Source organism: Crocuta crocuta, unplaced genomic scaffold, assembly GCF_008692635.1.
Source record: "Crocuta crocuta isolate KB4526 unplaced genomic scaffold, BGI_CrCroc_1.0 scaffold167, whole genome shotgun sequence".
NCBI lineage: Eukaryota > Metazoa > Chordata > Mammalia > Carnivora > Hyaenidae > Crocuta > Crocuta crocuta.
The window spans coordinates 6,463,418-6,478,719 of NW_027532406.1; the positions used below are offsets into that span (position 1 = coordinate 6,463,418).

The 15,302-nt window shown below is 46.9% G+C and overlaps 1 protein-coding gene across 7 annotated transcripts in view; it reads right to left on the reverse strand.

Moving 5' to 3' along the window:
- The window catches only part of LOC144243456 (hexokinase HKDC1), a 46,213-nt gene that overhangs the window by 16,901 nt on the left and 14,010 nt on the right, over positions 1–15,302 (reverse strand). For 5 of the 7 annotated variants that reach the window (XM_077778519.1, XM_077778520.1, XM_077778521.1 and 2 more), the window contains 7 exons: positions 12,282–12,377; positions 11,162–11,261; positions 8,428–8,611; positions 4,872–5,027; positions 3,544–3,777; positions 1,754–2,058; positions 23–168 (listed from right to left, as the gene is read on the reverse strand). In XM_077778519.1, the coding sequence (XP_077634645.1) occupies positions 23–168; positions 1,754–2,058; positions 3,544–3,777; positions 4,872–5,027; positions 8,428–8,611; positions 11,162–11,261; positions 12,282–12,377 (1,221 nt within the window). The remainder of the gene's footprint in view (positions 1–22; positions 169–1,753; positions 2,059–3,543; positions 3,778–4,871; positions 5,028–8,427; positions 8,612–11,161; positions 11,262–12,281; positions 12,378–15,302) is intronic. The other 2 variants (XM_077778518.1, XM_077778523.1) reach the window with 2 other exon arrangements.

A 15,302-nucleotide genomic window follows, 5' to 3' on the forward strand; every position in this document is an offset into this window, starting at 1 on the left:
CCCCCCCCCCCCCAGCACTTACCTCCTCTCCGGTGCCCTGCATGATCTCCAAGGGGATGGCAAAGATCTTGTTGTACATTCGCACTGACTTCCGTCCACTTCTGATCTTTACCAGGAGGACCCGGAAGTTGGTTCCCCCCAGATCCAGGGCAAGGAACTTGCCTTTCTCTGTGGTGGAGAAAGTTGGAGCTGCCTTCCACCAGCGTCCACAGAACAAGGCCTCACGTGGAGGCATTGAGAGGAAGAGGAGATCCCCAAATACAGCAGCCTCAGAGCCTTCTCCCTTGGGGCTCTGGAGCCGGAGGAGTGTGGCCGCCACCAAGCACAGCGTCAGAGCACTGGGCAGGCACTTTGAGCCTGACTGAGGCCGCCTACTTTTCTTGGTATCTGTTAAAGGCCACACATGCTACTTATGCTCAAGGAGCCTCTGAGGGTGAACCCAGGCCAGGCTACACTGACTGCAGTGAACTCTGGAGGGTGTTCCCATCCTGTCTCTGTGGCCTAGAGGGAGTGTTCATGGAATGATTCTTCCTGCCCCCTGCTCTTCTCATTCCTGGATCCCCACACCTGCATGTGAGTAATAAGAAGCCATGTCAAGTCCGAGCCCCGTTAACCTTCCAGGCCAATAGCATCTCTCGTTTCTCCCGACATCGAAGAGCACCAGGGTCTGTCCTGTGTGACCTTTCACCTTACTCTCTGTGTCTTCTCACACCGTTCAGGCCACACTGGTCATTCTACTGTTTCCTGAATTTGCCAGAGACATCACTCCCAGCCAGCTCTCCGACCCCTTATCCTGCTCTATTTTTCTTCATAGCATCTGCTGCTACGTGGCCTTTGTTTACCATTTATTAAATGCTTCATGGTGTTTATTTATTGTCTGTAAGCCCAACAGAACGTAAGCTCCCCAGTGGTAGGGACTATGTTTTCCTCCCTGCCCTATGGCCATGGCTGGACCAGAGATGGACCTATCATAGGTGCTTAATGAAATTTTGAAAAATGAAGGCAGAAGTAAAGGGATGAAAGAATGAACACTTTAAGAGTGTCTTTTACTGTTCCTTGTTTTTCCCCCACATAGACTCGAAGGAAAGATCTTTTTTGCTGTGAGACCAAAGGTGCAGCCATGTGGCTTTGAGTATGTCATTTGACCTCTCTGAGTCTCAGTTTTGTCAGCAATAAAATGGGAATCATTTTTTCACTATATAACATACAAAGTGGTTGCGAAGGTGAAGTGAAATGAAAGATTCCAAAGCAAATCACAAGATATAAAGCATTTTACAAAGGTCATTGTTTCCAGGTAAGGCTACTGAGGTTGAAAAAGGTGAAGTAACTTGTCCAAAGAACTGATCCCACCGCTTACTGGCTCCTCTGGGCTGAGCACAGGGAAAGGGTCAGAAAGCAGGGAGAGCAGAGAGGAATATCCAAGCCCCAGGAGAAGAGAGGCAGAGAAGCAGGCAGAAGACAAGCCAGACCACTCCAAGTGTCCAGATGGCAGCTCCCAAGGACAACACCTGGGTCTTCTATTCACCAACAGGGGTACACTCCGTGTCCTCGACTACCCCGACACAGACATGGGACCTATCCTATGTAGTCTTCCCCTGCAAATGCCTTGGATCAACCTAGGCAAATAGACCAGAAGGAGTACCGACCTTCTACTCTGCACCCCCCTCCATTACAGACACGACTCCAAGGTTTTTAAAACAAAACACCTCACTGCGTTTAAGGAGTTTCGGGGGGAACTCTGTGCATGGCCCACCTGTACCATCCGGCATCCCGCAAACATAGGTGGGCAGCATCTTGACCGTGGCCAGCAAGTGGGTGTCCTTTTTCAACCCGTACTCAAGCTCAGTTCGCATCTTGCTCTGCACACCCTTGAGTTGCTCTTGAGTCAGCCGGAACAAAGCCAGCACCTTGTCGATCTGCCTCCGTTGGGCCTGCACACGGGAGGCCACCGCTGTCACCATGGCAGCCCCCTTGGTGCTTCCACTCTCTGACAAGAGGAAGCGGACGTCACAGTTCGGGACCAGTCTCCTCACCACCTTGTGCAGGCGTTTTGGGTATCTGCAGGCAGGGGTGGTGGAAAAATATGTAATAATCATAAAGGCCCAGGCCTGGCCAATGGGAAGAGACCCAGGTGTAGCAGTGGAATGGGGTCTTGGGGAGCCCTGCCGAGCTGGGTTCACCTCTTTAGTTGCTAGATGGTGGGAGGGCAGGGGGGTGACTAGGGGGAGGGACTAGGGCAGCAGCGAGGGTAGCAGAAGGAATACCTGGAGGCTCAAAGAGGTGGCTATTATTTTTAAGTTTATTTATTTATTGAGAGAGAGAGAAAACATACTAGAGGGGAAGAGGCAGAGGTTAGGGGGGTGGGGGGTGGAAAATGCAGAATCCAAAGCAGGTTCCAGGCTCTGAGCTGTCAGCACAGAGCCCAATGTGGGGCTCAAACCCACAAACCGCGAGATCATGACCTGAGCCGAAATCAGATGCTTGACTGACTGAGCTACCCATGCGCCCCAAGAAGTAGTTATTTTGTCACTAATATTTCAATACAACACTGTATTGACTGAACATCATCTCTGTCGGAAGGTGAAGGGTTGTTTCCCCAGCTCTTTCTAGTGTGTACCTGCCTGACTTCCAGTCCTGCCTCTATTAGCCAGAGGGGCTCTCACACTCCTTCCTTCCGGGAAATTCTCACTTCTCTATGTTTTCTTATCAGAATCCTTCCTGTGAACTTGACACCCTCTGCCATTAAGATTTTTCCTCATCTATAACTGAATGTATTTTAGTTTCCAATCTTACCACATAGTAGGTGCTCGATAATAACATAGATAGGTGGATAGATAGATGGACAGATGGATAAACACATGGATGGATGCTCTTCTAGTCAGGCAACTGGGTTTAGCTAAATATTTCTTTTCCTCTCTTTCTTTTTTTTTTTTAAAGGGGCGCCTGGGTGGCTTAGTTGGTTAAGCGTCCGACTTTCGCTTAGGTCATGATCTCACGGTTCATGGGTTCGAGCCCCGCGTCGGGCTCTGTGCTGACTGCCAGCTCAGAGCCTGGAGCCTGTTTCAGAATCTGTCACTCCCCTGCTCACGCTGTCTCTCTCTCTCTCCTAGAAATAAATAAAACATTAAAAAAAAATTTTTTTTGTTTTTTTGTGAGAGAGAGAGTGAGAGAGAGAGCGAGCATACTGCAAGCAGGAGAGGGGCAGAGAGAGAGAGAGAATCCTAACCAGGCTCCACACTCAGCACAAAACCCATTTCGAGACTCGATCTCACATCCATGAGAACATGACCTGAGCCAAAATCAAGGGTCTGATGCTTAATGGACTGAGCCACCCAGGCGCCCCAGAATATTTCTTTAAAAATGATCCCCCAAAGCAACCCAGCCAGCTAGATGAATATGATCCCTCCCTCCTCTGTAGACTCAGAACCAACAGGACATGGTTGGTTCCAGCAACACAGAGAAGCAGCGCAGTTTCGAGAGAACCCTGGGACTCTGTTCTGGGAGACTCGTTCTGAGGCGCGCGGCCTGGCAGGCAGCACTCACTGTGGGTGTATCTTGTAGAGCGTGCCGTCCACGCCCACCGTGGTCCGGAGCCGCACCAGCTTCTTGTTCTCCCGGAGGCGTGTCAGGATGGCCGCCAGGGCCGCGGCGCAGAGGTTGGCTGAGCGGAAGGAGACGATGGTGCAGACTTGCTGGACCGCGAGGCAGTCGGCCTCCGAAGGCTCCAGGCCCAGATCTGTCAGGATCTCTCTTGTATTGGCCAGGCCTTCTTTATACCTGGCCAGAGGGACAGGAATGAGAAGAACACATTTCTCCATCCCATGGGAGTCCCCTCAGAGAACCAGCTTTGGCACCTTGCAGGACTGGGAAAATAAGTAAGCTGGAACCTAGCAACAGAATAACAGTAACTATATCAACGATGACCACAGCCGCCGCCGTTTCTTGAGCGCTCACTATGTGCCAGGCACTTGTCTACAGATTTGACACGTATAACACAACCCTCACAACAATTCTGCGGGAAGCGCTATCATTATCCTATCGAACAGAGAGAGACCTGAGGCATAGAGAGGGGAACTTGTCCACAGTTAAGTGCAAAGGTCAGGATTTGAACTCAGGCAGTTAGATCACAGAGCTCACCCCTTTAATCACCCTCTATGACCCCGCCTTTCACAGACACTGAGTCCCTGCTATGCTGCGCACAAAATCAGACTCTAGGAATCAGATGCCACTCTGCTGAGCTCAGAATCTAAACTGATTACGAGGCTCAGGGCAATGGCTGTATTGCTAAGCCTGAGGAACAGAATCCTGAGTGGATTGGTTCCAGCCGCACTCACCAGCCATCTCCCCATTGCAGGGACCTCTGTGTGAGGACTCACATTACCAAAGCCAAAGTCAGTCCCCAATAGCACCAGGGAGAGAAGCTCCTTGCTGTAGCAGGAGTTCTTAACTTAAGATTCCATGCATGGGAATCTTTAGTGGGCCCAAAGATGCCCTAATACTGTAAGCAAAATTAAGTACCACTGTGCATTTTTATGGTAAAGGGTCCAGAACTTGAATTAGATCCTCAAAGGGGTCTGTAACCCTAAAAAAGTTGTAAGTCACCACTTTAGGAAGGAAGAAGGCAGGAAAAGAAAGGAGCAGACCTCCAACCACAGAATCCCTGGCAATGAAACCAATAAGAAGCCACATCTGAGCCACGGTAGGCATCGCTAATCCACCTGAAGCTGGGCCCAGTTCTGAAGCTGTCCTGGTGAAGATCTCGACGGATCTGGTCCCTTCAGCTATACCACTACCATGAGCATATCACGCCTTGGCTCACCACCCTACCCCTCTGCGGAGTCAAGGTGAAAAGGACCCAGACAACAGCTTACTTCTCCATGGCAGCCACGTGCCGTGTTTCAATCTTGCCCTTAGTGTGAAGAGCAGAGGATTTCTTGCCGCCAAACAGGAGGCCCACCTTGGCCATCTTCAGCAAGATGATCCTGACAAGTTCACCCAGGTATAGGCCGCTGATCATCTTCTCAAACCTACAATTTGGTAAACAGATCAGTAACAGCAACACCTTTAGTTATGTAGCATCCTTTCCCAATGCTCATGAGCCATGACCCATGGTCAAGGGCAGGAGTAATAGAAGGACCACTCCATGGATCAGGAGGCCTCAGTACCCAGCCCAGCCCAAGGTGCCCTTGGGAGCTCACTTATTCTCTCTGGGATGCATTCTCCTCATCTATAAAAGTAGAGGGGGGACCTGAGTGGTTCAGTCAGTTAAGTGCCTGACTTCAGCTCAGGTCATGATCTTGTGGTTCATGGGTTCATGGGTTTGAGCCCCACATCGGGCTCTGTGCTGACAGAGCCTGGAGCCTGCTTTAAATTCTGTGTCTCCCTCTCTCTCTGCTCCTTCCCACTTGCGCTGTCTCTCTCAAAAATAAACAAACATTTGAAAAAAATTATAAAAGGAGAGAACTACTCTAGAGGAAACCTAATATTCCTTCTTTCTCACAAAGTGCTTGAATCTAAGGAGCTTTATCACCAATCACCCCTAAGCACAGGAGTACCATTCTCATATTAGGCATAAGGAATCTTGACTTCATTGACTTCAGGTAATCCCAAGATCACCAACTATGACAAATCCAAATTTCAGATGCTTCCAATTCCTATACCATGCTTTTGTCGAAGAGAGAAAGATGCTGTGTCATTAGAACCAGAGAGGTTCTGTAATAGTGTGGGTGACACATCCCACTGGGCTACCTACACCTTGACTCTGAATTTGTATCCAACAAGCGATTACTAATTATTTCCCAGGTAAACAACTAAATATAATTTTTATTCTCCAAGAAATAGACACAAAATCAAGGACAACCTGTTTTCTAATCAACTTTACCTATTTCATTATAAAAACTCTTAGAACGTTGCAGAAGCAGAGGACAGTCAAAAGAAACCCAGGTTGGGCTTGTGGGGATGAAATTTGTTTTAAGTGAGATGGAGAGAGTGAGGATGACAAAGTCCAAAAAACAGGTCTTTGTTGGGCCACGACAGCTCTGTGTCACCAGTGAAATGGGTGTGTGTTGGGGAGCAAGTACATCCAAAGCAGAAATTTGTTTTCTGGGTATGCGGTTCTAGTGTTTGAATGGTTTCTAGGAGGTACTTTACATATTTATTCACCAGAGCTTCCTTGAAAAATGAATGGGGCTAGGAACATGTGCGATGAGCCTGGCACATCTCACTGGGCCAGAGAAATAAGGAAGAACTTCAAGAGTGATGGGAGCACATCGTAAAGACACAGGGGACCAGTTTGGAGAAGCTTCCATTGGTCATGTCTGAAAACATTTGAGCATCAAGATAAATAACAATAAGAAGAAATTATAACCCATTAAATATTTTTTTAAAAATCCATGAGTTCATATTAGTATAAAAAAATAAATGGAGGAGATAGGAAATCTGTTATTTACAGTAGAATAACAACAAACATGGAGGGAATAATAGATTTAGAAATTCATCAAGAAATGCTATAAGAGTGAAACTTTAATGAAAAAGGACATTTACATAGTCTCAAAGCACCTCTTCACTAGATAAGTATTCTTCACAGAAGGAATAATAACTTGGTAGAGAAACCTTTGCACAGCCCCTTAGCCGAGTGGTTGGAGATAGGGTCACACATGATAGAACACACATTGTTTGCTTCCAGACATGATGCACCGAAGAGGAAACATCGTCCCCTCTGTGATATTCCTGCCCAAACTGCACCACCTGAATCTAATCAGGAGGAAACACCACGCAAATACAATTGAGGGACAGTCTGTAAAATATATGGCTTAGCCGCCTTAGGATCATAAAAAACTAAGAGATACCACAGAAGATTTCCAGATTAAAGGAGGCTAAAGAGAAATGGCAACACAATGTAACATGTGACCCTGTCCTGGACCAGGACAATTCTTTTTTTCTTTTTTATAAGGGACATTAATGGGGCAGCTAATGAATTTTTAGTAAGTCATATAAATTAAAAATTAGAATCAACTAACTATTAATTTCCTAATTTTGATAATTATACTTTGGTTATGCAAGACAGTATATTTGTTTGCAAATAATACATTTTGAGATATTTAGGACTAAAGAGATATTATGTCTCAACAATTTAGTCTCAAATGGTTCAAAAAAGTAATTCTATTTAGACATTTTGTGCATATGTGTATGTATATACTTGTACACAGGAAGAGAGAATATTAGTATTTAGGGAATCTGGGTGAAGGGGAAGTTTGTACCATTTTTGTAACTTTTCTATAAGTTTGAAATTATTTAATTTTTTAAAGAAAGGCTCTTCAGGGGAGCCTGGGTGGCTCAGTCAGGTAAGCGTCCAACTCTTGATTGTGGCTCGGGTCATGATCTCACAATTTGTGGGATTGAGACCCATGATGGGTTCCACACTAACAGCAATGAGCCTGCTTGGGATTCTCTCTCTCTCACTCTCTTCATCCCTACGGTGCTCATGCTCTCTCCCCCTCTCTTTCTCTGTCTCTCAAAATAAATAAATAAACTTAAAAAAAATTATTTCCACTCTGAAAGGAAAAAAAAACAAAAAAATTATTTTTTAATGTTTAANAACTGAGCCACCCAGGGGCCCCACACAAAAAATTTATTTTAAAAATGTCTTTTCAGGGCACCTGGGTGGCTCAGTTGGTTAAGCAACTGACTTCAGCTCAGGTCATGATCTCACGGGTTGTGAGTTCAAGCCCTGAATTGGAGCCTATTTCAGATTCTCTGTCTCCCTCTCTCTCTGCCCCATCCCATTCATGCTGTCTCTCTCTCTCTCAAAAATAAACATTAAAAAATTAGTTTAAAAATGTCTTTTCATTCAACAAACACTTAATGAGCTGCAATAGTGTGTAAGACACGGTGCATGGAAAGGCAAGCTCTGGGAGCTCAGGATTCGGCAGAGCTGAGGCAGACCCCCAACAGTCATCCACTGGTGAGTGCGGGATGAGAGCTAGGAGAGGCCCCCAGGTGCTGTGATTAGGCCTCTGAGAAAGTGGGGTGACGGGGGAGCCCTGGAAACACAAGTGAGGACCTTGCTGGAGTCCTGCTCCCGTGGCTGCATCGGCCTGTTCTGTGGCCGCTTGTCTGAACACACCAAGAGGGCAGGACCCAAGTCACCTGGTCCACAGTGTAGCTCCCCTGCCTCACACATACATGCTCCAGACACACGGACCGAATTTGAATCAGAATTTTGACCTGGGGGACATCACTCTATTTCCTTGCCTTCACTTTCTGCAGGTGTCCAGTGACACTGAAACACGAGCCTCGCCTCGCAGGGTCATCGTGGCAGGTAACTAGTCACACCTAGAAAATCTGCCGGGTATAAGGTGTACCTGAGGGACCGGGAATTTACTGTAAATACCGAGGCCCCGATTTACAGCTCACGAGGGGACTCACAGCTGCTTGCCAGGGTTGAGAGAGCCGAGGTCCAGCTCCCGGTCGAACTCGGTGCGGATGTCTTCCAGAGCCCCGTCGTCCCCAAAGGCCCCCCACTCCGTGTTGATGCACATCCTGCCCTCGTCGCCTTCCACCAGGTCAATGTTGCTCATGTCCTCCATGTAGCACGCGTTGGTGCCGGTGCCTGAACAAGGGATCAGAGCGAGTACGAGTACGCAATGACGGAAGGGCCCCCAGCTGGGCAAAGACAGAGCGAACTCTTCACTGCCTGAGAGTCCTCTGCATGTACCACAAAGCACTTTTGATCCACTTCCCGGGGCTGCTTCTCACTGAGGGAGGCAGCTTTGGCAAGCCTGGAGTTCATGAGGAATAAAGCTGACACGTCAAGTCTACACTTCTCAGATGTTAATGGTTTGCTGTCATGAATGGGGTGGATTGTGAAGAAGTCCCTGATGAATATGTATGAGGGCTGACAAAGCACATTTACAAAGAGGAGGATGAGTTAACCTAACCTTGTAAATTGAAGAAAAAAATCACTAACCCACAGCTAATTTTTTTAATCCTTTCTCTAAGCTACTTAGCCTCTTCTGTATCTGGTACTAAAAATATTCCTCACTCCTGGCCTGCCACGAATTGCTCCTAGCATAAGCTATCTCCTTATCTTTGACAGTGATGAGCTATGACATAAGAAAGCAACATTCCATTCTTCAAACACGGAAAATCACTCCAAGAAGATGCCTCAAACACTAGAGTGTTGGGGAATGACTGCAAGTAGACACAATCTGTTTGGGATCTACTGGGATGATGGAAATGTTCTACAGTTGGATTGTGGGGATGGTTAGGAAACTCAAAAGTTACTAAAAATCATTGAATTGTATCCCTTAAATGAGAGGATTTTTACGGCTCAATAAAGCTGCTTAAAAACTATTTTTTTAAAGGATCTCCCTCATCTGATGCTCTGGTCTGAGGATTTTATTTTATTTTTTTAATATAGTTTATTGTCAAGTTGGTTTCCATAGAACACCCAGTGCTCATCCCAACAAATGCCTTCCTCCATGCCCATCACCCATTTTCCTCTCTCTCCTACCTCCCATCAATGCTGTTTGTTCTCAGATTTTATCTATTTTTTTTTAATGTTTTATTTATTTCTGAGAGAGAGACATAGCGTGAGGAGGAGAGGGTCAGAGAGAGAGGGAGATACAGAATCTGAAACAAGCTCCAGGCTCTGAGCTGGCTGTCAGCACAGAGCCCGATGCGGGGCTCAAACCCACGAACCGTGAGATCATGACCTGAGCGAAGTCGGACGCTTAACCGACTGAGCCACCCCGGTGCCCCTGTTCTCAGATTTTAAAGCCAACATGAGAAATAAGAAATAAGAGAAGCAGAATGGAATGCGGTACCTAGAAAAAACTTTTCTAAGAAAAGTATGGACACTATTTAGACCTGGCATCCAATCTGGAGGTTGCCACACGTAGACACCAAGACACAGGGGACAGTGGCTAGAAGACGTGACTGGCAAGTGCCCACCCCATTCTGAGCTGTGCAGCTCCGGAAATGGGAACGCTGATGAAGCCCCTTGCGTGTAAAGATCCTGCCCTTTGGGAAAGTCAGGCTGAGGAGAAGGGCTGAAAATTTAAGAGAAAGCAATTCAGAAAACTCTCTCCAACAGGGGTAAGGGAATGAGGAGGTGGCAGGAAATGTTTAAGAACAGTCGATAAATCCAATCCATTTGGTTTTATTGTCCCCCATGCGGCCTTCTCACGGCCGCCCCTGGCAGACCCCCTCCCAGCTCAGGTGTTGAGAACCACCGACAGGCACCTTCGTGGTGCTGTGACATCCCTGGGCCAGGCCCCCACCACGTCCCGCCCGCACAGGAGGTGCAATGCCCTCTTGGCTGGTCACCTTGCTTTCATTCCTGTCCCCAGTAGTCAATTCTCTCTGGCTGACACAGCAGCCAAAATGAGCTTTTTAAAAATGCACACCCCATTTATCCATCCCTCACCCAAATCCTCCAGTGCCTTCCTGCCTCCCCTCGGGGTAAAAGCCAAGGACCTGACACTCTGTCCTGTGTCATCTGTACTCTGCCCAGGCCTGTCCACTCCCTCTGACCTGAATTGCCCATGACCCTCAGCCTTCCCTCACCTTGGTTCCGCCACCATTCAGCTTTTCAGGGCTCCTCAAGCATCCCAGACTCAGTCCCACCTCAGAGGCCATAGGTTTCCTTTTTCCTTCTCCAGGGACTCTCTTCCTCCCAATCTCCACTTTGGTCTCTCCTCCTCATCACCAAGGTCCCTGCTCAAATGTCACCCCTTAGAGAGACCTACCCTGCCCGCCTCGCCACTCTCACTCTCGGTCACCCCACCCAGCTCGTTTGTTGTCATCACACTAAGCACCCCCCGAAGTTCTATTATTTGTTGAGCCCTTTCAGGCCTTTCCCCCGCCTCCCCACTGGAAGCTTCCTGACCACAGGAGCCTCCGAGTATAACCCACCACTGAAAACCCAACACAGAGCATGGGGCCTAGCACACAAAAGGCATTCCGTAAATACTCGTTGGATGGATGGATGGATGAATAAATGAATGATGAATGAATGTTTTAATTTTCCATTTCCCTATGTTACTTCTCATAAATAGAAGGTGCCAATACCCTCCCGCAGGATTTACTCAGTTTGCTAAAACTAAGCCCCAGACTAGCCCCTTTCCCCGACCCAGAAAATCAAGTCAAATTGAGTTACCGATGATGACACCAACTTCACAGTAGGGATCGTCATAGGCACATGTCATCATGGTGCCCACGGTGTCGTTGACCAAGGCCAGGATGTCCACATCTATGTCCTGCTCGAACACAAGTGCCAAAAGACATCGGTGGGTAAGCAGGAGGCATTATCCCTTCACCTGTCCCCACAGAGGAAGCGAAAGCAGTGAAGGTGACAGGCAATCACTAGAGCCTGCCTGCTGGGCCTGCCTGGAGGAAACAAGGCCTCTATCAAGGTTCAGGGTCTAGAAAAGAGGAAGGGCAGTGGGAGCTACAGAGTGGAACCTATGCTCCTGCCCTGTGGGCAAAGGTCTCCACGCAATGCAAATATGAGTGACAGACCAGGACTGCAGCCTTTCTCTGAGAAACACCAGAGAAAGCCTGTTTATCCTGGGAGCAAAGTCCTCCCCCATGGGGACAGCCTATCCGGCCTCAGCTAAGTCCTCTCCATGGGCAGCACTAGGGACATCCCATCTGGGTTTCCCATGTTGACAAGTCAGCTCAGGTTATTACCCCATGGTTCCCCAAGGTTTGGGGGAACATTTTAAAGTAAAATGAAACAATAAAAGAAAAACACAAGATACAAAAGACTGTGATTGCATCTTTAAAGAAAAAGATTTACATCGAAACCTTCCTCTTGTCAGGATAACAAATCGCTTGGGTTTATTTGTGTGCTTTTCGGCTCAGCAAGGAGTGTATCCTGCTTTTTCCGGTATTTAATTATAAAATTTACCCAAAGAAAAGAGAGAGTCCCCGAACAGAGAGTGGAAAATAGAAGAGACAGCCAGACTGGAGAGAAAGCAATCTTTTAAGCTCAGAGAGGAAAGGTGGGGTTAGAGCGTCACACTGCCCAGGGCCTAACCGAGACCCTCTGAGGGCGCCGGGCTGCCTTTCGACAGTGATTGGAAGCAGCTCCACACACCAAGGCTCACCAGTGGGTTCATCCAAATCGGTCACAATTGGTCACATCTACAGTGAGACCTTCCCTAAGATCAAGCCCGTCTCTGGTTCTCCGTCTGGGGCAGGCACAGTAGGAGACCCCACCTCAAGAGAAATGGGCTGGGACTGGGGGAGCTCCCACCCTGAGGTGAATTCCTCACCTTGTGTTTTTGTATAGCTTTGGTCAGACACTTCACTATATCTGTGTCTTGAACTCCCCGTGCCTTAAACTTCTTGGTCCATGAAAGCAGGATGCCCTGGGAGAAGATTTCAGAGGCAGTTAAAATGAGGAAGGCGCTCAGTTCTGAAAACGAGTGGCAGACATTTCATGCGTACCATGCCTCCCCGTGGCCTTCTCTTCTTTTAGCTGAATCGCTCCTAATTCTTTCCACATTCCTTCAGAGGGTTTTCCTAATAATCTGAACATCTTTATCTCATATGAGCAGTTTGAAACGGTATACATAGTGGCAGAAAGAATAATTGATGAGGATTCAGAACACTTGGACTCACAAGACATTAGACAAGTCATTTAACCTCTCTGAGCCTCAGTTTACTCATCTGTGAAGTGGAGAAATGTCATCTACCCGCCTCTCCCACAGGAATGCTCTGATGGAAATACCTGGCATGTGGTAGATACACATTATGTGTGCAGAACCTGTGGTCTGCCAAGTCCACGAAACAGAACTGGCATGGTGTTACCTGGAAGGACTCCTTTGGGAACTTAATTTCAAGTTAGAAAAATGGTTTGCTGTTTGCATCGTCAATTATTTGCTTAAAATTGATGTTTCCCAGAGCATCTCGCTGGCTCAGTCGGTAGAGCATGCAACTCTTGATCTCAGCGTCATGAGATCTATCTCTACACCACTTTGGGTGTAGAGATTACTTAAAAATAAAAAAAAATTTATTTCTGAGAGAGGGAGCTTGAGCGGGGGAGGAGCAGAAAGATGCGAACAGAGGATCCCACGCGGGCTCCACACTGACGGCTCGAACTCACATACTGAACTGTGAGAGCATGATCTGAGCCAGAGTCGGATGCTCAACCGACTGAGACACTCAGGTGCCCCCCAAATAAAACCGTTTTTAAAAACTGGTGTTTCCTAATAGTTTTGTAAAACAGCAAATAATCACAGGGATGTTTCAAACGAGAAGAGAATTTTGGAAATAGGAGATTTGCCCAAGGCCTCACAGTCAAAAGTAGCTGAGCCCAAATTCATCAACTCCCCGACGACACCCTCCCAATCCCTTCAGTTTATGGATAAAGAAGCTGAGATTTATTAGAGAGGAAGGAAACTGCTAGAAGAGTGAAAGGTCCGACTGGAACGCAGTCGTCGGACTCCTGAACAGCGGCCAGGTCTTTTCCTCTGCACCACAGCGCCACCTGGTGGCAGCTCTCCCTAACTTCTGCCTTCATTGGTTATGGGAACATCCCTGCTTCGTGGGATAGAAGAATAAGAGACTGCAGGGTGGAGTCCCCCCCAAAAGTGTGTTAGACACATGTGGGACTTATTGAGGGCAGGGCGTATGGGGGGGTGGGGAATAAATGCTTGTAGTATTTAGTTACGTGGGGGGGAAAATACATACAATTATATTTTCTGAAACTATGCATATAACAATAATATCAGTGTTTTTTAAGAAATTTATTCTTAAGAGGGGCACCTGGGTGGCTTAGTCGGTTAAGCGTCCGACTTTCGCTTAGGTCATGATCTCGCGGTTTGTGGGTTCGAGCCCCGCGTCGGGCTCTGTGCTGACTGCCAGCTCAGAGCCTGGAGCCTGTTTCAGAGTCTGTGTCTCCCTCTCTCTCTGACCCTCCCCTGTTCACGCTGTCTCTCTCTATCCTAGAAATAAATAAAAATATTTTTTAAAAAAATTTATTCTTAAGAGACAGAGAGAACATGAGTGGGGGAGGGGCAGAGTGAAAGAGGGACACAGAATCCAAAGCAAGCTCCAGGCTCTGGGCTGTCAGCACAGAGCCCGACGCGGGGCTCAAACTCACAAGCTGTGAGATCATGACCTCAGCCAAAGTTGGATGCTTAACCTACTGAGCCACCCAGGCGCCCTAATTTTATCACCAGAAACACACACACAAGGAAATTTCTCTCTAGCTAAGACTTTTCTGTTCCCTCATTTAAAAACAACAAAAGAAACAACCATAGCACAGTGACCTCCCCTCTTAATTCCCAAGCTCTTATTTTCTTTAATCATTTTTTAGTTTCACAAAGAAGGCTCCTTGGCCAACCTCAGGAAGGCTTTCCCTTCCCACCTCCTTCTGCACTCAGTTTATCAACCCCTACCTTCTCCAAGAACCCTTATTTTAGGGTCATAAAACCTATGTCTGCAACAGAACCATGATTAAATAGCTGAGCCCACACTAAGTTGTTATTACTAGTGCATTTCTAGAGGCTGAAGCTTTTCTACTTCTGTTTAGGCTTCACTGAAAGGCAGTTGGGGCAGGGGGTAATTTTATAAAATATAAGTACTTCAACTAGACTTTGATGAGAAAAAACATTTTTCCCTTCCTCGATATAACCAAGCCCTCTTCCCTAGTTTAAATGTTACCTGAAAATACTTACTAGGGAAATGACACAAAATGGGTCAAAATGTTTCCAGGCACCTGCTGCCATTTTAAACAAAGTTCTAGGGCTATGTCTCTGGAAAGTGTAGGTGAGAGCTTGTAAGCTGGGGCTGTGTGGCCTTGAGCAAATCTCTTAACATCTCTGAGTTGCAGCTTTTCTCATATATGAAATGGAAATAATCATACCTACTTCATATGACTGGGGATTTTAATGAGATAATACACATAAAGAGTTCAATACAGTGTAAGATACACTGCCAAACTCTGAGGTACAGTGACATTATTATTATTATTGTTATTATTATTATTATTACATAAAGACGCTGGTGGGGATTTGACTTAGATAAATGCCAAAATCCCAGATAAACAAACTGTACATTCACCCACCAGTTATCAAGAAAATATACAAGTTTGGTTATCAAACTCAAATGAACTCCAACAGAGCTTGAGAAATCTCTTCCTTCTTCCTGGGGTCTCCCTTTCTAAGCTCAAATAAGAGGTGTTTAACTATTTGGTGAATCTGATCTCAAATCTGGAGGCCTGATTCTCAATGACTCCTTCTCCAACTTCCTCTACAGACTCTGGGACCCCAGCCCCTCCAGCGAGCAAA